The sequence below is a fragment of the Eurosta solidaginis genome, chromosome 3 (genome assembly GCF_040869045.1).
Source record: "Eurosta solidaginis isolate ZX-2024a chromosome 3, ASM4086904v1, whole genome shotgun sequence".
NCBI classification, from domain to species: domain Eukaryota; kingdom Metazoa; phylum Arthropoda; class Insecta; order Diptera; family Tephritidae; genus Eurosta; species Eurosta solidaginis.
In genome coordinates, this window is record NC_090321.1 from 217,311,786 (window position 1) to 217,336,611 (window position 24,826).

At 35.0% G+C, this 24,826-nt stretch overlaps 1 protein-coding gene across 3 annotated transcripts in view; it reads right to left on the reverse strand.

The window, feature by feature from the left end:
• The window catches only part of LOC137245064 (uncharacterized), a 56,728-nt gene extending 38,830 nt beyond the window's left edge, over positions 1–17,898 (reverse strand). The window contains exons 1-2 of one of the 3 annotated variants that reach the window (XM_067775126.1): positions 17,753–17,898; positions 16,736–17,613 (exon numbers count right to left, since the gene is read on the reverse strand). In XM_067775126.1, the coding sequence (XP_067631227.1) occupies positions 16,736–16,776 (41 nt within the window). In that variant the 5' untranslated portion in view covers positions 16,777–17,613; positions 17,753–17,898. Of the gene's footprint in view, positions 1–16,735 lie in introns of all 3 variants that reach the window. The other 2 variants (XM_067775127.1, XM_067775125.1) reach the window with 2 other exon arrangements.
• Between the last annotated feature and the right edge of the window lie 6,928 nt (positions 17,899–24,826).

The following is a 24,826-nucleotide window of genomic DNA, read 5'->3' on the forward strand; positions in this document are numbered from 1 at the left end:
TTAAGATACAAAAAGCCTTTTGGATTTCTTAATACATCCAAATAGCATTAAAGTGAGCGCTCATATGGCGGTAAACGCAAACAACTTCGCGAATACTTTGAGGCTCTTACGATTTGTGTGCTCCCATTGCAAAACTTATTGGTGAAGCGGTGGAGCGGGAAGCGTAATACTTTGGGCTCTTGCGATTGGCTGAAAATGTGGCGTGGTCAGTCATTTTTGTGTACAGGTTGCAAGCAATGTTGCCATGTTGGTTATCGAAATGAGTAATTATTTTTTGATAAGGCGACTTTGGTTATTTTTTAGGTCTAATAAATAAAGGGAAATTTTGAGCTGCATCACGTTTAGAGAACAGTGTGCTTCACCACCCTTGAACAGTAATAATACCACGCAAACATTATTGAGATATTTATAGACTTTGCCTCTAAAGAGAAAATTTGTATTTTTTTATGTAAAACCGGTTAACAGAAGCATAGTGGGCCCATCTGCTCGTCTTTTGTTTCGAAAATAAGTTGCAAAATATCTTTAAAATCAAACCCTCATTTTTCAGTTCTTTTAAAATTATGGGGGCTTTTACACATTTTTTAAATTAGTTTTGGTAAACAATTTTATGAGCATGGAAATAGTGCTCTCTTTATGGAATTATTATCGTACACAATTGTGAAAGTGGTTAGCTTATAGCGTTTTCTTTTCTGAAATAAATTGTTGCCTAAGTAAATGGTAAAACCTTAATAGAGTTACCCCTACCCCAGAAAATTTTAAACATTTATAGTGCATACAAAGAATATTTCAATTCACCATATTCACTCATATTAACAGAGTATATGTGGAACTTAAGAGAGATTTGAGAGTTTCACAGAGTTGCACTGCCACACCGCCATTTTATACAGGGTAAAAGTGTAACGCGTTTGCGTTGCGAGCAGGCAACAATTTTCACAAAAGAACGAAATACCCCGTAAATGCGTTGCCTGTTTTTTAAAATAGAACAACAACCCTTGCGCGGCGTACAAAACGTACGTACCACTTTAACCAGAAAAGAAAACGCTATTAGATAGGACAGATAGTGAGGTGTGAGCGAGGGGTGGTGAGTTCGCATTCGTGAATGACGTACGTTTTGTGAGCTACTTACTTATCCTCAAGCGACATTTTATTTAATTGAATATTTTTTTGGGAACGTCGACCGCATGGGTATGCGTCATGCAACTGGCATTGGAAATTAAAGGCAAAGACGGTATGGAATGATTAAGAGTTTCTTATTTGGGTAACTAAGTATTAAGAATTTATAATGTACTACTTATAAAAAAAAAATACACTTACATAAAAAAAATATAAAAAGAAAAATGAAACTGCTTCACTTCCCTGCAGTCAAAGGCCAAAGTAGTCAGAAAACATTCTAGTTCATTGACTAGAATTTTGTGGGGTTACTCATACTAGGCAGCTTTTGAATAGTTCATTGGCTATAATTTTGTGGTGTTAGTATTTGAATAATTTATTCGACTATAATTTCGTCTGTCGGACTCGAGGAAATGCGCGAGTGCCTTCTGTAGCCAATTTGCAATTCATACCTCCATTAACAATGATAGATATTGTTAAATCAACGGGCACATAAACACAAGCATGACGAATGGCACATAACCGTTACTTCAACAGAGGTTAAATAAGGCATTGAAAAGGCCAAGCCTTCCATATCAATTGTCCCACACGGAAAACCTATGCCAATGCCAAAACACCTTGGCCATGAGGGCATCAGAAACCTAGCACATGCTTTATATTTGTCGTTAAAAGCCTTTGCCATTCCAGAATAACGGAGAATGGCAAGGACAAACCAACTACCAAAGACCGGAAACCCAGCCAGTATCTACAGATATTATCCCTTTAGTCAGTAACGAAAATGTTTAAAGCCGTTATGATTCCCTCATTTAAAGGAAATTCTTCGGTTATCCAACCGTAAAGTGCATATCACTACCACCGTTCAGAACCCCATTAACACTCATTATAGAACGATGCTAGTGCAGCTTGGCCTTTTTGACACAGTCAACCACGACTGGCTTGTTCCTTCTCCTTTAGATAGATAGATAATTTATTAAGGATTGCACTGCGATTAGTCTATTGTGCCCTCACCTCTTTCACATCCAAGCCGGCTTCCATGATGAACCCTAGCAGTTCTCTTGGCTTGAGGGAACTACTGTGGGAATGTTCTGGCCAAGGTGAGCCCATAAACTTAAACCTGCCTCTTAAGATTGAGTCACATTTTGGCGGATATGGTCTGCTGATCCATCACAAAATCGGCATATGTTATTCTGTTACTTTTTAGTTTTTATATACATACATATATGTACGTATTTTTATTAAAATTTATTCCAAAGTATAATGTATTGAAGTGATAAATTTTAAAGTGATATATATATTTATAGACACACTTTTTATATATATATAATATAACGAATAAAATGAATTTGATCTAACTTTTCAATTTTCAAGTAATTTTTCAACCCGATTAGGACTAATATATTAAGTAGTACGATGCTGATGAAAATATCGACTAGTATGTCAACTGGTATTACAATGATGCATAGACTGAGCAGTATGCCAACTGGTATGTTGATGTTGAATACACTAACTAGTATGTCAGTTGGTATGATATTGCTGTGTATAATAACTAGTATGCCATCTGGTATAATGCTGGCGCAAAGGCTGACTAGCGTGTTAATTGGTATGACCCTAATGGATATGCTGACTAGTATGACATCTGGTACGATGTTGATGTATATATTAACTAGTTTGTCAACTCATCAAAGTCTTCAAATAACTATAAGAAATGGTTTTTTGTGGCTCATTCATGGAGATGGGTGTAACATTATGAGGATCAACTCAGTACAGCATAACGTTCGATAAGATTCATAGACCTTAGAAAGCTACCATCCAATAATGGACTATATTATTCATTAAACTTTCTTATGAAATGAATGAAAATAAATAAAAAAAGAACTGATACAATTCGTTCATAATTTTTATCTTCCATTATCGTGTTCACAGCTATATCTAATAGGTTGAGATTTCTTGAAACCAGCTCATAAAAGGGTTTCATGGGGTTTGCTAAGGTTTTTGAATAACTTTTATTGAGAACTTGTTTGATGTTCCATATCCATTCCATTTTTCGATTACACTGTTTGCTTTTGTCTAAACCTGGATACTAAGTTAAAGGGTTATACATTTGACACAGGGTGTAGTTTGTTTACATACATACAAACAAAAAATACATGCCATCACATCCTCTCACACCCACTAACTACCGGCATTTACTTTTCTCCAGCTCATACATATTTAGGTATGTATACATATATGTGAGTATTCCCGGCTTTTATAATACTTTTATCTTCCACTCAAAGTTTCGGTCATGCGCACTACTCACATGGAATACCAGATGAAAATCGCCTGATTTTCTAAAAGTACTATATGGCCTTACCCAACATTATCATACATCAACAGAAGATACTAGAATTTACCTTCATATATAGGTAGGTATGCTTATGTGTATGTACGTATGTGTGTATAAGGGATAGCATTGAAATCGGTAGTTAGTATTAGTGCTTGACACAAATCCCTACTATATGTATATGCCAGATGACAAGTCTAGCACATGATAAAACAAAAATTAGCGCAGTGAAGTAAATCGAACAAATATGTACATATGTGAAACTCTCTCCATATATGCTTTATCACTTTAACACTTAATAAATGGGTTCAATTGGGTTGGATTTTTACTGGTTTGTATTGAAGTTCGTAGTTTGGAAGTACCTATTTGCAATTTTTGTTAAACAAATATAATTTTAAGAGAGTAAACTAGCTAAGAGCATTTGAGATTTAAAGGGAGGTTTAATGTTTTATTGAACAAATTGTGTTTAATTTTGTGGGCTATTTTCTCATCAAGGCTTAAGATGGGCATAGTTGCTCATTAATATTTTGTTAAATATTTATGTTAAAAGACCCAGAATTTCCAAAATATCCAAAAAAATTTGGAATAAGAGACCTATGGCTCTATATACTATATTGAATACGAAATAGCAGTGGTAGTTTTTTTTTTAAATTTCGCCAGTTAAACTCTTTTATGTTTTCTATAATTTAAGCAAAAGTTTCAAGGAATATTGTAGCTGCCACTATGCAAACCAATCTTAAAAACGTTTTCTTTTTTTTCTGCATTTTTTTTAATGTGCAATTTTGTAGCTCAATCAATTTTAGTCTAACAAAGTAGGACTAACAAAAAACAAAAATGCAAAGCACGATAGCCTCCGCAGAAATTGTAGGCCTCTCTTCCAATTTGCGACGTGCTCCTTTTAATTTTTCCTACAAATTGGCGTGACGAGAGCTATGTATGTAAATACATGTTTTACGCCGACTCCGAACAGCATCTGCAAGGCAAATGATTTTCATTGAAAAGCTTTTCGTGGTAGAAATACACTCGGAGTGCTTGCCAAACACTGCTGAGGGCCGATCCCACTTAGAAAAATTTTTTTCGAATTGAAAACGCATGTTTATCAGTTTTCGATGTTGCTTTGCGGGGCCTGAACCCAGATTCTTCGGTGTCGTAGACGGAGCACGCTACCACCACGCCACGGCGGCAGTGGTCCCTCAAACTTCGTATTGAATTAGCATAGCTTCATTTTTTATATGGATAAAAAAAATAGAGCAGCCTTCGGAACTTTTTTGAATCAATGCGAATTTTTAAAGAACTATAACTTGTGTTTTGTTAGGCTAAAAATGATTGAGATACAAAACTGCATACTCAAAAAAATTCAAAGAACTATATGACACTACTTTTTTCTGTATCTTTCCTTCAATTTTTTGTCTCTCTCCCTACCAATATGGTTTGAATATTGGTTTAAGTATGCAAACTATGTTCATAAAAACTAACGAAGTACAATCTAGTTCACTGAAACAAACGAGCTGGTTTGTATTTCGTCATGATGAAATAAGTATTTAAGTGTTCTCATCCCGTTGACGTTTTCCCTTATTCTGACAAGTTCAGCATGCATATTTTAGAGGGTGGCTTATCATTCAGAACTGCCTTTGAGTTATACTATGATCCGAGTAAATTTTACTATATGTTTAGAAATATTATAACTATATAACCCGCTACTAGATTTATTTAGCCCAAAGATTAACGTAATTTTTTGTTCCCCAAAAGAATACAGAAACAATTTTGCAGAAAACAAATTTTTTGGGGAATTTTGTACAAAAAATTAAGCAATCAAAATTTAATACTTTTGTAATACAAGTAAATACAGAAAATAGAGAACCCGAAAAAGTGAGGTTATGTTGTTGGCATCACCTTTATTACATGATGGTATTTCATAAAGTTTTTTTGACATTTGGTTGTTTTTTCTTATTTTTTCTTAAAAGTCAAAACTTTGATTTTAGTTTGAAAACTTTGTGCATAACTACACAACTAAAATGAACTTTCCTGTGAAATAATTGAACCACCAGAAAGCGAAATAATTTTTCCGTATTATTTAAATAAAAAAAAAAAATAAATGTAAGGCGCGACAACCTCCGAAGAGATCTAAGGCCGAGCTTCTCTTCCAATTTGCGTCGTGCTCCTCTTGGTTTTCCTACAAATTGGCCGGACGGGACCTACATGTTTTATGCCGACTCCGAACGGCATCTGCAAGGCAGATGAGTTTTCACTGAGAGCTTTTCATGGCAGAAATACACCTGGAGCGCTTGCCAAACACTGCCGAGGGGCGACCCCGCGGCCACCGTGGTGTGATGGTAGCGTGCTCCGCCTACCACACCGTATGCCCTGGGTTCACACCACGGGCAAAGCAACATCAAAATTTTAGAAATAAGGTCTTTCAATTAGAAGAAAATTTTTCCATATTATTTGCCTTGTTTTTATTGTGAAAAATGTTAATGAAACAAGTAAGGAAGGCTAAGTTCGGGTGTAACCGAACATTACATACTCAGCTGAGAGCTATGGACACAGAATAGGGGAAAATGACCATGTAGGAAAATGAACCTAGGGTAACCCTGGAATGTGTTTGTATAATATGTGTATCAAATAGAAGGTATTCAAGAGTGTTTTAAGAGGAGGTGGGCCATAGTTCTATAGGTGGACCCCATTTAGGGATATCGCCATAAAGGTGGACCAGGGCTGACTCTAGAATTTGTTTGTACGATATGGGTATCAAATGAAAGGTGTTAATGAGTATTTTAAAAGGGAGTGGGCCTTAGTTTTATAGGTGGACGCCTTTTCGAAATATCGCCATAAAGGTGGACCAGGGGAATGCGTTTGTACAATATGGGTATCAAACGAAAGGTGTTAATTAGTATTTTAAAAGGGAGTGGGCCTTAGTTCTATGGGTGGACGCCTTTTCGAGATACGCCATAAAAGTGGACCAGGGTTGACTATAGAATTTGTTTGTACGATATGGGTATCAAATGAAAGGTGTTAATGAGTATTTTAAAAAGGAGTGGGCCTTAGTTCTATGGGTGGACGCCTTTTCGAGATACCGCCATAAAAGTGGACCAGGGGTGACTCTAGAATTTGTTTTTACGATATGGGTATCAAATGAAAGGTGTTAATGAGTATTTTAAAAGGGCATGGGCTTAGTTCTATAGGTGGTGGACGCCTTTTCCAGAATACGCCATAAAGGTGGGGTGACTCTAGAATTTGTTTTTACGATATGGGTATCAAATGAAAGGTGTTAATGAGTATTTTAAAAGGGATTGGGCCTTAGTTTTATAGGTGGACGCCTTTTCGAAATATCGCCCTAAAGGTGGACCGGGCTGACTCTAGACTTTGTTTGTACGATATGGGTATCAAATGGAAGGTGTTAATGAGTATTTTAAAAGGGAGTGGGCCTTAGTTCTATAGGTGGACGCCTTTTCGAGATATCGCCATAAAAGTGGACCAGGGGTGACTCTAAAATTTGCTTTTACTATATGGGTATCAAATGGAAGGTGTTAATGAGTATTTTAAAAGGGAGTGGGTCTTAGTTCTATAGGTGGACGCCGTTTCCAGATACCGCCATAAAGGTGGACCAGGGGTGACTCTAGAATGCGTTTGTACAATACGGGTATCAAACGAAAGGTGTTAATGAGTATTTTAAAAGGGAGTGGGCCTTAGTTATATGGGTGGACGCCTTTTCGAGATACCGCCATAAAAGTGGACCAGGGTTGACTATAGAATTTGTTTTTACGATATGGGTATCAAATGAAAGGTGTTAATGAGTATTTTAAAAAGGAGTGGGCCTTAGTTCTATGGGTGGACGCCTTTTCGAGATACCGCCATAAAAGTGGACCAGGAGTGACTCTAGAATTTGTTTTTACGATATGGGTATCAAATGAAAGGTGTTAATGAGTATTTTAAAAGGGCGTGGGCTTAGTTCTATAGGTGGTGGACGCCTTTTCCAGAATACGCCATAAAGGTGGACCAGGGGTGACTCTAGAATTTGTTTTTACGATATGGGTATCAAATGAAAGGTGTTAATGAGTATTTTAAAAGGGAGTGGGCCTTAGTTTTATAGGTGGACGCCTTTTCGAAATATCGCCATAAAGGTGGACCGGGGCTGACTCTAGACTTTTTTGTACGATATAGGTATCAAATGAAAGGTGATAGTATTTTAAAAGGTCGTGGGCCTTAGTTCTATAGGTGGACGCCTTTTCCAGATATCGCCATAAAAATGGACCAGGGGTGACTCTAGAATTTGTTCGTACGATATGGGTATCAAATTAAAGGTGTTAATGAGTATTTTAAAAGGGCGTGGGCCTTAGTTCTATAGGTGGACGCCTTTTCGAGATATCGCCATAAAAGTGGACCAGGGGTGACTCTAGAATTTGTTTTTACGATATGGGTATCAAATGAAAGGTGTTAATGAGTATTTTAAAAGGGAGTGGGCCTTAGTTCTATAGGTGGACGCCTTTCGAGATATCGCCATAAAGGTGGACCAGGGGTGACTCTAGAATTTGTTTTTACGATATGGGTATCAAATGAAAGGTGTTAATGAGTATTTTAAAAGGGAGTGGGCCTTAGGTGTATAGGTGGAAGCCTTTTCGAGATACCGTTATAAAGGTGCACCAGGGTTGACTCTAGAACGCATTTGTGCAATATGGGTATCAAACGATACCATGAACAGTATTCCTGCCAAGATTTCAAGGGCTTTTGATTTCGCTCTGCAGATTCACTTTCTCTGCGAGTGCCCTGCCCTCGCGAATTTTCGCGACTTAAGGGCGGTGTCAAACTGCTGAATCAAGGACATCAGTAGGTTTATTGATTTAACCAAGTGGTTTGAGTATAACTATACGTCAATCCAAAACGTAATTGGTTCCAGGAGGAAGTGCATCAAAATGGCGCCTAGAGCGTTACTTGGGCCCGGCTCCATAGCCGGGCAGCACAGTAACCAACCAACCATACAAATATACAACATTGGTTAATCGTTGTAGTTCTATAAAATAGAACAAAACCAACAATAATACCAGTTTCTATGAAAAACCGCCTTACCAACGCATAACTTATACACATGATTACATACGGAGTATGTTCTGTGTATGAAGAAAATATGCAAAAGAAGGCAATTGGGATAAGATTTACAACAACTAAGGCATGACGTGGCTGAATGCGTTTGTAACACTTCAACCATCGTAGGAGTGCGGGTTCCAATCCCACTCCCGGGAGAAAAGGCTTTGAAGAGATTTAAAAGGTATAATCGAAACAGCTGTCGCCTTGTCCGTCCTGATGTCACGTTGTTTAAAATTTTCCCAAATTATTAAATAAGTTAATAATTTTTGTTGTTATATCGGCCTAATGATTTGTAAGATCGCTGAATCGAGCTTAAGGCCTAACAGTAATTATTTTATCATTATTATTGTTATGATATAACAACAAAAATTGTTAATACATCCCAGAGAACGGGGAAAAAGTGTCAATAAAATATGACACTATGGCACCATTGCCATCAAACAAGTCCAATTTTCACATCCATTCCACAACAGATGTCGCAGTGCTGTGAATATCAATTGGCAAGAACCAGAATAGAAGTAGGAATAATGAAGACAAACAAAAAACCGCTGTGATGGCTGAATGGTTATAGCAGCGGCGCATAAACGTTGCCGATGAAGGAGTTTAGCTCCCGAAATGGATCTATACAACGAGCTTTGGCAGTTGTCTATATTTTTTCTTTCTTCTATTCTAATTTAATAAAAAAGAAAAAATTTATCATAACAATAATAATGATAAAATAATTATTGTTAGGCGTTGAGTTCGATTCAAACCCTCGATCGTAAAAGTTAATATCAAAGAAACTGATGGTTACATATTACCGTTTTATACAGCTGCAAAAATATTTTGTCCACCACTGTATGCTTTTACGTGCGTATGACCTTCATTTTATTCACATGAACTTATAAATTACATATACATATGTTAATAATAATTTTTGTTGTACTTCAGTATTTGAATACAAGTAAATTTAAAAATAAATATTAAGTATATGCGAAATCGTTTTTTTTGTTTTTTTTTGTTTTGATAGCATTTTGTGATAGAGCTTGTGAATAATTTTTCAGCAATAATGATTCATATTTCATTGTATATGAGTAATTTAGAAATTGACGCTGGCCATAGAGTAGATAATTATTAGATACATTAACTGATAGTAAATGTAAATCACAGATACTTTTTATCGATTAAACGCTAGATAAAGCAAGTTGAAATATTTCATCGGTGACTTCTTATTACTACTACAATATACGATAAGAATGAAAGCTTTCATTATAAAATTCACCATATAGCTTGTTAATTAATTGTTAACGTATTTAATTGTGAGTGCTTAGAAATAGAAAAACAAAATAGCAAAAAAAATAATCATAATTTAAAAAAGAAAATTTGATGATCATGCGGCCCGAGATGGTCGGGATTGGTACCGGATCTGCATCCGGCAAAGGACCATCAACTCGATAACACTCCCCAAGGCCTTCGGGGAGTGTCCCTATCGCTACAACAAAAACAACAAATACATAACGCACAAATACATTTGGCATAAAAGCGCAAAACTAGCACAGCCAGACAAAGTATTAAATTATTTAAAAAGTAATTAACAAATAAGAAAAGTTTAAAGTAAGTAATCAAAATCTAAAAATAGCTCATAATTGTCTGCTTTGAATGGAAGGGAGTTTAGCACTTTTGTTTGCTTTAAAGAAATTATTTTCTTTTTGTTTGTGCAACTGTTTATCTGGCTCAAATTTTTAAATTCTTTAAATTCCAATATTTACGCTGAATTGTCTTAATAAGACTTTTTAGTAAAAAAAAAACTTAAAAACAATTATTCCCATTTATTTGTTGCTCGAAGATAGTATATACCTATATATGTATATATTTTTGTCTCAGGTGTAGCAGAAAACTTGTTAGAGAATTAATCTCCATGGTTACTCCGATATAAAGAGCACAGCTGATTTCACAAAAATATGTATGTACCTTTCTGCTTCTCAGTTTTTTTCATTCACATACTCGTCAGGTTTTATATTTATGTGCATTTGTATGCGTTTTATACATAAAAAGTTTGCATTAGTTTATATTTTGCGATTCACAAACACGCTAAACAAATTGTTTATGCTTGTGGTCGGCGAGACTTAAGCGTAAATTGTATTGTGTCATCGTTGCACAGTGTAATTAGTTAGCCCATTATACTCCATTTTTTGGTGGACAAGAGTTCCGAAATATCAAACTTTCGATCATAGAAATCCGATTTCTTTATGATGTAAAATTTAAAATTTGGCATTGGGTGTGTTCGAGCTGCAACTGTTGCAGAGTTGTTACTTTTTATGACAGAGTGTCATGTTCTTTTGCAAAGTTTGAACAGCTGTGGATATGTTACGCGCTCGTTGAATGAAATGTCGACAACATATTGATCATCACCAGTGTTGCCAGGTTAGCCTTTTCGAGGCTAGATTTAACCTTTTTTTTGCATTTAGCCTCGAAATTTCGGGGTTAACTTCGTGACTTTTTTCTAGCCTTTTTTACTCCGAATGTGTTTTTAATAATTTCTAAAATAAAGTAATTTCAATAGTTCCTGTGAACACCTAATACCTAATAATATGAGTTCTCTACAAGGGTTTAATTCTTTTTCTGCTGAAAATTCGTTGAAAGTTTCAAAGCCAGATGTATTTTCTTACTTTGAAAAAGAGAAGTATAGTTATTCTTCAAGTCAAATAACATTAATAGAGCTGCAGTGGCGAAAACTTATAACTATACAATGGAAAAATGTACACTCCACCATGAAATTTTGGTCGGAAGTCCGGGAAAATAAAAATGCATTAAACGAACCTCCTTTTTTGTCGGATTCATATTTAGTTTTTTAGTATTACCACTCAGTAACGCGGAGGTTGAAAGCATTTTTAGTGGCATGAAAATTCTGAAAACTAAATTAAGGAACATACTAAAAATTAAGATGCTTAATGCGCTGCTTAATATTAGATGCTCGTTAAAACGCTTATCTAAATGTTGTAATGATTTTGAAATTACCGATGATCTCATATCTATGGTAAATAGCCAAACTTTATACGCAGACTTAAGCTCTTCTGATTCTTCAGACGGGGAATATTTTATATAAATAATTAGTTTGTAATATTTTTTTATGTATATCATCATCATCATCATCCTCCTCAACTCCTATTGGAGCATAGGGCCTCGACCACCGACTTAAATTTTATTCTTTTAGGTGCAGTTCTTGTGATGTCATTCCACGTATATCCTGCGTCTTCGAGTTCTTTATCCACAGTTCTGCGCCAAGTTTTCGCAGGTGCACCAGGTCGTCGGCTTCCTTGTGGATTCCATCGCAATGGTTGTCTGGCTATATTTACTGGAGGTCTTCTGAGAGTGTGACCAATCCACGACCATTTACGCTTGGTTATTTCTGTGGCAGCCTTAGGTTGATTTGTTCTAGACCATAAGTCGTCATTTGAAATTCTTTCCGGCCATCGAATTTTCAGGATTCGGCGCAGACATTTATTAATAAAAACTTGTAGACGTTTCTGAATTGAAGTTGAGCTTTTCCACGTCTCGCAAGCATAAAACAGTACCGATTTAACATTCGAATTAAGCAGTCGAAGCTTCGTTTTTAAAGATATTTGGCTGGACCTCCACACGTTTGCCAGTTGCCCAAAACCCATTCTTGCTTTGTTTATGTGAGACTGAACGTCCTCATCTGCACCGCTCTTATTTGAGACAATACTACCAAGATAAACAACGGACTCTACACCTTCGATTTCATTTTCGTCAACCGCCGCATCTTATGACTTTGGTTTTCGCTGTATTGATGCTTAGTCCGGCCTCCTTTGCATGTGTGTTGACAGCTTCTAAATTGTGTTGAAGGTCAGTACTTCTGTGGCTAAGCAGACAGACATCGTCTGCATATTCTAAATCCCCTAGCTGGATATATATATACACATATGCAATCATTTAAAGTAATTCCATGTGCTAGTCAAGGAAAATGTGCCTGATATGTTTTGAAACAAGAAGATATGTTTAAGTTATGTTTATAAGTTTTTATTTACAAATGTGTAAATAAAATATAAAAAAAATTTAATGAATTAACCAAAAAAAATTTTGGTCTTTTTTTAGCTTCTTTTTTTTCTAAATTTAGCCTTTTCTAACCTTTTTTTTTTGCCAATCTAGCTTCTTTTTTTTCATCACCTGGCAACACTGATCATCACTAGCATATAAATCAAACGCAACATAAAATTCCAACAATTAGCAAGCACTTCAGTAATGTTGTTTGGCAGCTCGAACACACCTAATTTCTGCATGTGCGAGAATACCTAATATTAGGCCTAATTAAATTCACGACGGCGGCTACAAAACGACATCTGTCAAATTATTTCTACACATGTTGTTGTCAGGGTCGTTATTTTCGGGGCGACAGAGCAGCACGACAATCAATCACGAATGCCGTGATAGCCAGATTAAACCTAATTCTATTTTTGGGTAGCATCATTGAGTGGCGTCCTTTTTATTTTGTCAATAAAAACTAAAATTGAAGTATATAACAGATAATTAAAGGTAAAATCATTTTTTCGGAGTTGAAAGTCCTGGTCAAAAAATTGTCTTAAGTGAAAATATTTGAGTTCCTAGGTATCCCTATAGCAATATCATGTCGGATGATGCATCCATTTTATTTTTCGAACTTTTTCCATAAAAGTCCACATATAAAAGTAAAATCTGTATTTTTATTTTTTGAGTCCGATAGAACTAGTTAAATCGAATTTTTAAAAATAAAATTTTAAATTTAAAAATTTTTTTTAATTCTTTATCAAGCCGCACTTTTATTTTTTAACTTTTATTTCCGGACTTTTATTTTTAAGTCAGAGTTTAACTAGTTCTAAAAATTTTGTTTAATTCGGATAAGCCGTTTCTTTGTTATCAAGCCGGACTTTTATTTTAGTCTTAAAAAATAAAAGTCCGGATTTAACTTTTATTTCTGGACTTTTATTTTTAACTTTTATTTCCGGGCTTTTATTTTTAAAAGTCCGAGTTTGACTCGTTCTATCGGACTCAGGTAATAAAAATCCGAAAATAATTTTTATCTTGATCGAAGTTTATTAAAAGTCCAAAATTAATAGTTTTGCAAGGAATTATGTTATAAAAGGAATAACAGTTTCCGCCCCTGGGTAAAATCATTCTTTTGGGCGTTCTTTTAAACATAATTAATATCTTTTTTCTAAATTTTCGCTACTATCTGCTATAATTTATATTTGTGCCTGCTGCGTTCAAAGTAATCAATTAGCCAATACTTGGCTACGCTTGTCGTCAAGCTTTGCTACATTGTAGTGGTGGTCTGTAGCAGCCATGTTGAAAGTAATCAGCCCTATTGCTTAAGAATGAAAAATTTTGGCCACTTTGCGGTCAAATTCATCGAAATTGCATCAGTAGGTCTAGGACTTGACAACTCAGTTTAAGTATAAGTGAAGTTTTGAAGAATACATTTTCCACTTTATTTATCAACCCGAATGAAGCTCTCTCACAAATATTTGTTTTCTTTTTAACTTTTTTTGCAGAAAAATATTAACCGGTACACACTGTATTTCGCACACAGTTGCAGTAATCATCATTCATATAAGTAAAGTTAGTTAAAGAGAGAACTCGTACAGAGCAAAAGCAAAGAATAAAACTGTAGGTACCACCAAAGACTCTACGACGACTTGCATTGCCCCACCACACCGTATCATTCGATTTACATTGAGTAGGTGTATCTCAACAATGGGACGCGAGATTTGGTATAACCCAAATAATAAGTGGATGAAAAATTTTATGAATAATTAAATATTTGTTGTTATAACGACGTCAACACGCACCAACGCCACGTTTGCTCAACACTTTTTATCTTTTGATAGACATTAGGGGAGTCCAGGATTTTGTGCAAATGGTCTAGCATCATTGTATTGGCAAACTGGTGTAGTATTTTTACACAAAACGCCAAAAAATTATACGGCTATGCATTCATCAATTAATAAAAGAGATTGTAATCCAAAAGACGCACGCAGACTACATAAATGCATTAACAAAATATAAATATATACAAAATATGTAGGTAAAACTATAAATTATTTAAATAAGGTGGGAATTGCAAAGGCTGACTTGACCAATATGGATACAAGTGGTACGCGTGGTTATGGGTGTGTGCGAGTGTGTGTTGGTAAATACATACCTTAAGTTTTAATCTCGTGTTCTGATTAGATTAGCATTACTAATAAATTTATAGTTAAATTGGTTATTTATTAGGTGGGATTTGATTTGAATTTAATTAAATCACGTTAGAATTTGGAGTAACCTTGCCATATTCGAATATGATATCGAGAAGCTCGAACAAGCACAAAACCGAAGGTTCAAAAGTCAAATATTTGTTTGTGATTGGCATAATTAGACATAATTTTTTTTTTTAAACTTCTAAGGCCTACTTGCAGAACTTTTTAACATATAGTAATTTTAAAGTTTGTCGCAGTTGTATAAGTTTACCCCCCACGATGAAAGGTAAACTACCTTAGCGCAAGCGGGCCTAAAGCAAATATAGCGATTGTAAGAAGAAAAAAATCACTTTGTTATGAGAAAGACGAAAATCTAAACTTTTATATCAGACTTCAAATGTCTATATATCGTGCAAGCTTAATACTAATCTGCATAGTAGTTTCTTATCACAAAGCGGATTTTTACTAATTTTTAATTTTTCTTGCTTTTTTACATTCTAGTGGGGGGAAAATTTTTTTTAAATATATATGTGACCCGGTCTATGCAAAGGTGGCTTATGACTCAAAAAATAAACTGCGAAAAATAGCTGTTAACAAATGTTTTTTTTTTTTTTTTGTGAGAAACAGCTGTTTTTTTTTTTTGAGTCATAAGGCACCTTTTCATAGACCGGGTCACATATAGTGATAACGTAAAAATCTAAAAAAATTAACATTAAAACAAATATTCCGAGCAAAAAAGAAAAAAATTATTAGTACGGAATTTTTATGCAATCATAACTTCCGGTTTAATAGAAAGAGCCTAACTTTACTCGATTGTACTCGATTCTAAAATTTTGGCACTGAAAGCGATGACAACAATATGGGAGGAAAAATAAGCTCTTTGATGGCTGGCACAAAATACTTACGACGATTGTAGGTTCCACGTAGCTCTTTTTCGGCTGCCGTTTGAAAACGCTCTATCTCAGGGAACTTTTCAAAAACGGAAAATTAGTTTAAAAATCGCCCAAACTGTTCACTTTTTTCAAAAACGCCCAATGTCAGCATAAACTCAAACCGGCGTTTTGAAAAAAAAATATTAATAAAAATTAGAGGTAGGAAGTTCTTCATTTTACATTTTTTTGTAACTTTATTAATACATTTTATTTTGTTTTATATTTGAAATTGTTGTTGGTTATATTGCCATTACTACGCTATTACCCTGGCCTGGTAGCGTGCTTCGCCCATCACAACGAAGATCCTGGCTTCAAGACCCGGGCAATGCAACATCAACAATTTAGAAACAAGTTTTTTCAATTAAATAAAAGGTTTTCCTAAACGGGCTCTCCTCCCCTTGGCAGTGATTTGGCAAACATTCCCTGGTTATATCTGCCAAGAAAAGCTTCTCAGTGAAAAATTATTTGCTTTGCATATGCCGCTCGGAGTCAGCGTAGAACATTTAGGTGCCGTCCCGCAAATTTTCAAAAAAAAATTATATTGAGCACATCTCAAATTGAAGGAGAAGATATGCTTAAATCTGCTCGGAGATAAGTAAATCCCGCCAAGTTTTTATTTGTTTATTTTTTTAATTACCTCACAGGTTTTTTTGGCTGCCCCAGTCAGTCCGGAAAATTTAGGAAGATTCAGGATGCTATTTCCCATCATTATTTTCAATCCGCGAGAAAAAATATTTGGAGTAGGTATTCCCGTCACCCCATTATCACCTTATCTGTTTAAAAATGGTTTCTCATCAGTGAATTTGGGCTTAACTATATAAACACATAAGCAGATAGCCAGGGTCACCAATTCTTCTCCTATCCTTATATTTAAATTTTGGTTTGACCTTAGTTTCGATTCATTCGGTTTAACGAAGCTTTACTGTACGCATGCAATCTATTGGTAGATGTGAATAATTTTATGTTTTTTGTAAGAGAGTTGGCTAATACTTTGTTAAGCATTCATACATATCTGTAGATCAGCTAAATTTATCAATAATCTCATAATCAATGCTGGTTTTTGTTACACCTACCGACTGTTCTCCAGTTTTGACATTTCTCTGTAGGCACTCATGTTGTTTTTGGTATACGTAATGCAGCTGTTTTAGATATAGAAAAATGTGTATGAAAATAAAAATTTCACACAAATATTAAGAGCGAAAATTTGCTAATTTTACTACTCTCGTTGGATTTTTATATATATTTTGTGTATTTAGAAATTTTATTACTTTTCACTGGTAAAGGCTTTGGCTCTCAATTTCTGGTTTGCTTTGTATTTGATTTTTATGTTTTTTTGGTTTTGAAGATTTTTGTGTTTATCGCAAAATTTCGTATGCTTCAAATTGAAATCACGCCACCGTTTACTTGATTTTTCTTCCTTCTATTAACATTTATGTCAAACTACAAATTCAATTTTACACTTGACTGACACTTTCACTTCGGTATTCTACGCCAATTTTTGTTTTCATTGAATTTAACAAAAAATTTTTACAATTCTGACAACCGAACGTGCAAACCGATTTCGTATTGAATGTAAATTCGATATTTACAAAAAAAAAAACTAATTCAATCTCAATCAATTAAAAAGTAATTTTGTTGTTTGAGTGAATTTTTTTGGAGTTTTTTTTTTTTGCAAGAAATATTTTTGGGGGTTTTCTTGTTATTTTTTGTGTTTTCCGCTGGCACTTTTTGGTAATGTTATAGTTACTGCTATTTTGTTGCTGTGCTTGTGGGCTTGTGCTCAATTGTTGTTTGTAGTTTAAGTCTTCTGTTTTTTTGTTTTTAATTAATAACCAAAATGTTAATGCTGCCACTGACACGGTTTTTTTTTAATTTTTTCTTTTTTTCAATGATTTGTGAGACAACGATTTGTATACGGATTACGAAATAGCTTGATCTCAATTTTTTTTATCTGCAACCAATTAAAAAAGTCACTTTAAGTAAAATGAATTTTATTTTTTAAAACGACTCTTCGCCGCTGCAGGAATTTGTATCGTTTTTGAAAAATCTATTGAAAAAATTATTCCCAACAGATTTTCAATTTTTTTTACTTTTTGCGAAAACTTCGTCAAATTTTTTTGATATATTTTGTATCTCAAAAGAACAACAACGAATACTATTTGTACAATATCTCGCAGATAAAATTCACAACAGTCACGACCGAGCGCTTCTTTACAAATGACAGCATAGCAAATGGGAGTCAACTTTTTGTATGCGGTGAGAGAAAAACCTTCATTCATACGTTCGACTATGTTGTGAGCGGGAGCGTGCGACGAAGGTGCTGTGCTGGCTGATAAATCAGACGTTGACGTTAGCTATAGTGACGGCGGTGCATTATGAGGTAGATTAAAGAAACGTGCGTCAAAATCAAATACATATCTCGACAATGGTTAGATTATGGTTTGAACGATTTTAAATCTTCCAATTAAGGTTGCAGAATTATGTTATTTTCATAAAAAATATGTTCGCTATTTTTCTTCATTTCAACGCCTGAGTGGAACATCCATTATTTTAAATCTCCTTATCTTACAACTCGTTTGAAAAACGCCCTTTATATTTGTTTAGATCGCACCCTTTTTCGAAATATTTCTCAAGGAGCCCTTGTCCTAGAATTTCATTGTATAACAATCTATTTTAGAATTCGGTTTTTTCAGAATTTCATTCAATAAAGCCCTATCCTATGAAGTGTGATAAAAAATAAAATAATAAAAAAAAATTTTAAGTTAAACGGTTTTATTGAAAACAATACTAACATGTAGTAATAATACGAAAAGCTAGAAAATAATTAGGTAGGTCCTAGGTACTAGTCATCACACCCCTTATCAATCTAGGGCGTTGAACAGACAATTAAATAAAAGCGTTGGGAGCGTGAAATTTTTAAAAATGTGAGGCGTAGTATAACCTGATTAAGGTTCAGTTGGTTTTACTTATGACTATCAATAGAAATATGACGCGTCCAACGCTTTTATTTAATTGTCTGATCAACGCCCTTGATTTATAAGGAGTGTGATGACTAGTACCTAGGACCTACCTAATTATTTTCTAGCTTTTCGTATTATTATTACTTCATGTAAGTATTGTTTTTTTTTTAATTATTTTAATTTCAACTTTTTAGTCTTTATATAATGGCCTATTATTTCTCATTCTATTTATTTCATTATTACATGGACTCTTCCTGACAATTTGTTACAACCTAAGTCCTCAATACATAATCCTTCCAAAGACTTTACTCGGCTCTGCGCCACGTATGCTTGTCCCTCCTCCAACTCCAAAATATTTTGATGTCAATTTCCACCGGACTGTATGCAATATTTGTTCCAAATGTGAGCCAAATCGGGCATCATAGGTCGCTTTCTATTCATGTATGTATTATGTGTTTCAAATATGGACCAAATCGGACCACAAATACGATTTTTGTGAATATCTCGTTCCTTGCGCCACCTAGCGGCGATTTTTTCATAGGTCCCTTTCTATTCTTGTATGTATTATGTGTTCCAAATATGAGCAAAATCAGGCCACAAATACGTTTTTTGTGAATATCTCGATCCATGCGCCACCTAGCGGCGATTTTTTCATAGGTCGATTTCTATTCTTGTATGTATTACCTGTTCCAAATATGAACCAAATCGGACCACAAATACGATTTTTCCGAATATCTCGATCCTTGCGCCACCTAGCGGCGATTTTTTCTTATTATTGCATTGTCATCGGGTTCTGAACTATATTTCAAGTTTCAAGCTTGTAGCTTATCGGAAAGTTACTTAAATTTCAATTACAAAATTCGTTCACACGGCCTGTCAAGTCAAGCTAAATAAAACCGTTTAAAAAAGAGTTGGAACATACGATACATTTTCTGCGCTTTTTATAGTCAGAAAATACCCTTATAATTTGATATTCCGAGTACATATGTATGAGTTTTTTTCTCATATAAAATTTGCTCAAAAGGTGCTCAAACTTCCAAATGTTAAAAACAATTTCTGTTTGGTATTAGTGGTATTCTGTGATCAAAAGTGTTTTTTATACCTTTATAAACTATTTTTTTTCTCTTTAAGTTACTAAAAAATACTAAGTCGCTTGTTGCCCGCGATTGGTTTTTTTATTGTTTCAACAAAAACATATATATAAAAATAAAATCTAAACACTTTATACCGAAATTACCTAAATTTGAAAATAAAATTTCTTATTATAAATTCTGAGATGTGACTCAAATCGGATAGAAAACATTTAAATAATTTGCAGTTTACAACATTTTCAAAATTGGAAAATGGAAAATTTCATTACATAAAAATTCCGGAAGAAAAATTCGTTTCTTACCCGTCCGGAAATGTTGGTTTTTTGTTCGTTTTTAATTTATTTTTGGTGGCCACCGTGGTGTGGTGGTGGCGTGCTCCGCCTACCACACCGAAGATCTTAGGTTCACGCCTCGGGAAAAGCAATATCAGTGCTTTGGCAAATACTCAGAGTGTATTTCTGCCAAGAAAAGCTTCTCAGGGAAAACTCATCTACCTTGCAGATGCCGTTCAGAGCCGGATAAAACATGTAGGTCCCATCCCGCCAATTTGCAGGAAAAATTAAAAGCAGTACGACGAAAATTGGAAGAGAATCTCGACCTGAAGTCTCTTCGGAGGCTATCGCGCATTACATTTATTTTTTTTGTTACGTTATTACTGCTGGCACTCTTCTACTGCCGCTGCCTTTGCTGCGAATAAATTATTATCAAATCTTCTGGACGAATAAGAAAAATATTCTTTTCATCAAACGCATTCTCTTCGGTCGGATTGTACGAGTATATCAATCCAATATTACTCTTTTCGCCCATAGCTATACTGTGTCATCATCATTTCTTCCTCTAACACGAGCACTTACTTTCCTTCCTTACCTGATTACGTGCTCTATATGTCCTCTGGGGCATATGGGCATTCCTTATGCTTTATCTCACTCCTCGTAAGTTCCCTCGCTGGCCTCTTTTCCTGCCTCTTCAGAATATTCCATAGTCGCCGACTTTGTGATAAATATTAGGGAGTATGATTTTTAGACGAAATAATTTTCAGCTCGGAAAGTTTGTCTTTGTCATGTCAGCAGCTCGATTTAACGTATGTCCGTTAACTCATTATTCATAAGAGATACAATCAGTTCGCATGTGGATTGTGAGTTGGATCTGCTTAACGACTCAAAATTATAATTTTATATGGTGGAAGTATCCTTGAACTTATCGAAATCAGTTAACTTGTATATTTAGTTCTCCGGTCTAAAATGGATTGCCCAAAAAAAAAAAAAACCACAGCCAAAGAGGAAAGTATAACTGATCACCTTGTTTTTACCAGCAAAAAACGCCTCGATGTGAGTGCCTTTTTCCCTTTTTTCGGCATATCTTTATGCACGTGCTTTGTTGTCCTCACCATATTGATTGCTGAGTGAAATGACATCTATCTCCACTGTCGTTTCAAAAACACCAAAACTCACGTCAGGAAACTTTTGAAGAACGGTATATTTCAAAACTTGTTTAAGTAAGACGTTGCGTTGCGTTCTGTATCAGAATTTGTTAAAAAACGCCCTCTCTGTCCATAAATTCAATATATTTTGACGTTAGATATGGCGTTTATTAAAAAAAGCTTGAGGTAGAGCGGTCTTCAACCTAATACTTGGATAGGGCGATTTGAAATATTTTCTGAGATAGAGTGTTCTCGAAGTGGCAAACGAATAGGTTTATATCCACTCAATAGTTGATATATCAATAAGAGATTACATAGATGTCTTCTCCAATTTGCGGGGTGACTACTTCTTAGAAGCTTTTTTATGATATTTCTTTTCAGGGGTTGCAGTATACCATGGCGGCCCCTAATACAAATACTTCTCCTAAAATTTACACAGCCTAATGTACACATACATGTACGTAGAAAGTGTTTCGGTACGCACAGAAAGGGCAGCTACGGAGAGTGTTAATTATTCCGTTGAATACGCAATTTTAATGAAGCGGCTCGGAAAGTTTTATGGGTTCTTTTGATAGAATTAATGCTAATGTAATGCAAGCATGGGAAGCACTTGTTATTGAAGCAAAACTTGTGCACCTACATACATACATATGTATGTAAGTATATATGCAAATTTCGTTTATTAAACACAAAATCGCAAGATACTGATCCAAACAACTATAAGTATTCCAATAGAAAATCCAGTTTTTTTCTAAGAACCAAAAGTACTTAAAGCCCCCTTTTATACCCATCCTGACACACCGTGCACATACATGGACGGCGAAGGCGTGGCACCTGCAGTAGATATTCAATAGAATAGTTGGTGGGGAGATTTATGGAATTTTGTGTCTGGTGTCGGATAGTATTAAAAAAGACCTTAGGTGGAGTTAGACGCGTTTGTTTGTAGCTCCCACTAATTACGAAAGATATAATTAAGAAATATCTGGAAGTCTGCACTTCTTCGCTATAACGGATGACAATTGGAAACCAAATGGAATGCTACATCATCGTTTTCCTTTCTCGCTTCGTATCGATATGAGTACCTTTTTTGTCGGAGAGTTTTCATTCATTCTCAAACCAGTTGGGAAGGACAGTAATTGAATGCGCGGTCCTTTTCATTTATAAATACATCACCAAATCTTAATTTCTCTTTACCTAGATATCATTGAAGAAGTAGCATATCCGAGCAGCTTTTATATCCTGCCGCATTTTTATCATTCATTGTAGAGCGATGGCATCAGCATTTTCTTTCACGAGGACATCAATGCACACATTTTTAGTTTGAATAAGGTAGGACTCGGCTATTTTAGAATAAAAAAATAAGCACTCAGCATCTATTTGAGTAAAGAAAAAAAACTGGGAACCTTTTACTTTTCAGGCTATGCCAATGGTTTTATTGATGACTATAAATTTTTAATTTTGTGGTGTTATGTTACCTTTGCAAATGTATTGTGGTATATTTCAACTATTCTTTGTAATTCTGTGGGACAGACACAAGGCATGAGAATTCTTATAATCATTGTAGCAGGGGCAATCTCTGAAAATACACATTCTATGCCCTTTAAATATTGGCATGTCATATCATTGGCTTTGCCGTCCTGCCACGCGTAACAAACTTAATATCTTAAGTAACATCGCACTCTGTCTTTAACATCAAGGGCGGCCTGCCACTGTATTAAGAATATACTCTTTCTCAACATTTCCCATACTGAAAACTAATTGCCTTGAGAAATATCCGCCGCAGAAGTTTGGGATAAAAGGCATCGTAACAGGGCTATGAGAAAGTGCTTGTCGAATTGGGTATCTAGCCACTGCTTGAACTTCTTGGTAGGTATGTACTTGAAAATGTGGAACTAAGTTTAGAGGGGAATGACTATAAAAAATGTTGTACGAAAAATTCTGGTAGATGGCGCACGCATCAAGATACAGTAGAATCGCACAAACGTAATTTCTCGATACAGTTAACAAAATTAGGGCTACGTTAACCGAATTGAAGGATGCTTTATTACGCACTTATTAAATACAACTATTCATTTGGCAACAAAAACAGGCGCGGGTCTTCCTTATATTCGTTGATTCCGTGAAATTCTAGGTATTTTCCGATTTATGTTATGAAAATTATTGTCAACCCTAAGGCTTGCTCAAACTTAGTTTGTCATCAGATTTTGAACCTGAGAGTTTTGTATAGTTTGCGTGTTAAAATATGGCAACAAATCTAAAAAAAATCATAGTAAACATTTATAATGATACTTAATATACCCTAACATTTGTTTATCCCTGTATTTTCCCGAGTTCGATAATGCTTATTTCGGATATGTTTATAGGTTTGGGATAATTTTTTGAGACTCTACAGTATTTGGAAAACGAAATTGTGAAATCTTTGCACAACAAATAAAAAAAAAAGAATCTTACGGACATACAGAGTAAACACTTCAATAGTTAACCATAAGGCTAAAATATATATTTTTAAATTCCAGTTCAACTTTTTTGCACACGACTGAACGTATCTCAAATTTTAAGGCATATTTGTATATACATATTCAAAGAGTAAGTATAAACACGGCTGCCGTGGTGTGATGGTGGCGTCCCCCGCCTTCCTCACCGAAGATCCTGGGTTCACTCCCCGGGAAAAGCAACATCAAAGTTTTAGAAACAAACCAAGTAGGTCTGTCCCGCCAGTTTGTAGGAAAAATTAAAAGGAGCACGACGCAAATTGGAAGAGAAGCTCGGCCTAAACTCTCTTCGAAGGTTATTGCGCCTCACATTTTTTTTAAATATAAACACAAAATTTTGATAATTTGATCTAATATCCAAAGTTCTATATATTGCTTTGCAAAGGCGGTGACGGTGGGCGTGGTCCGATTGGCCTAATATTTGTTGTAGTTCTTAAATATAGCATTACTTCTGGCGTTGCCAACTTTCAGCTTCATAGCTGCATTTGTTTAATATATGCCGAAAAAATCATAATTGGGACCATTGTGTCATGATTTGATATGTTCAAACCATGGCGCAACGATACAAGGTGGCAGCATGGGACAGCTGATTTTAAGCTTTTTTTTATTTGTTTTGATACATCAAAATACGGCGCAGTACGATTTTGACATTTGTCCATCGAATTTACAAAAACAAAGTACATGAAATTTTTATTTATGTTTGTAGGTATGTCACCATGCTGCCACCTTGTATCGTTCCGCTATGGTTCAAACTAATGATACAAAAAAGAAGGTAGCTTCACACAATTTTTTTGACGTATTTGGGGATTTTGAAGTTTCATAATATTGGTTGTTTTGCCAGAAGCGTTGCCATACCGTTACTCTTTAAGGCGAAATTATGGTTTTTCGAGATGGAAATTTTCTTTAGGATGAAAACGCAATGGTCATCTTAGACAATAATAATATGCTTTAGCACAATTTATGTGCATATACATCGATTGAGAATACAGTAAAACATGCAACTTTATTGAAAAATAGTGGATAATGACTCATACATTGGTTAATGACTCATATCTTTATGACAGCTTGACCCCTAGACAGAAAAAAATACACGAAAAATCCAGTTGTTCTAGCATGGCCCTATTATAATGCCCCTACAGTGGATATTTCTCCAGGTATGTTGAGAAAAAGTGTACCTCCAAAGTCTTCACATCTATGTCAA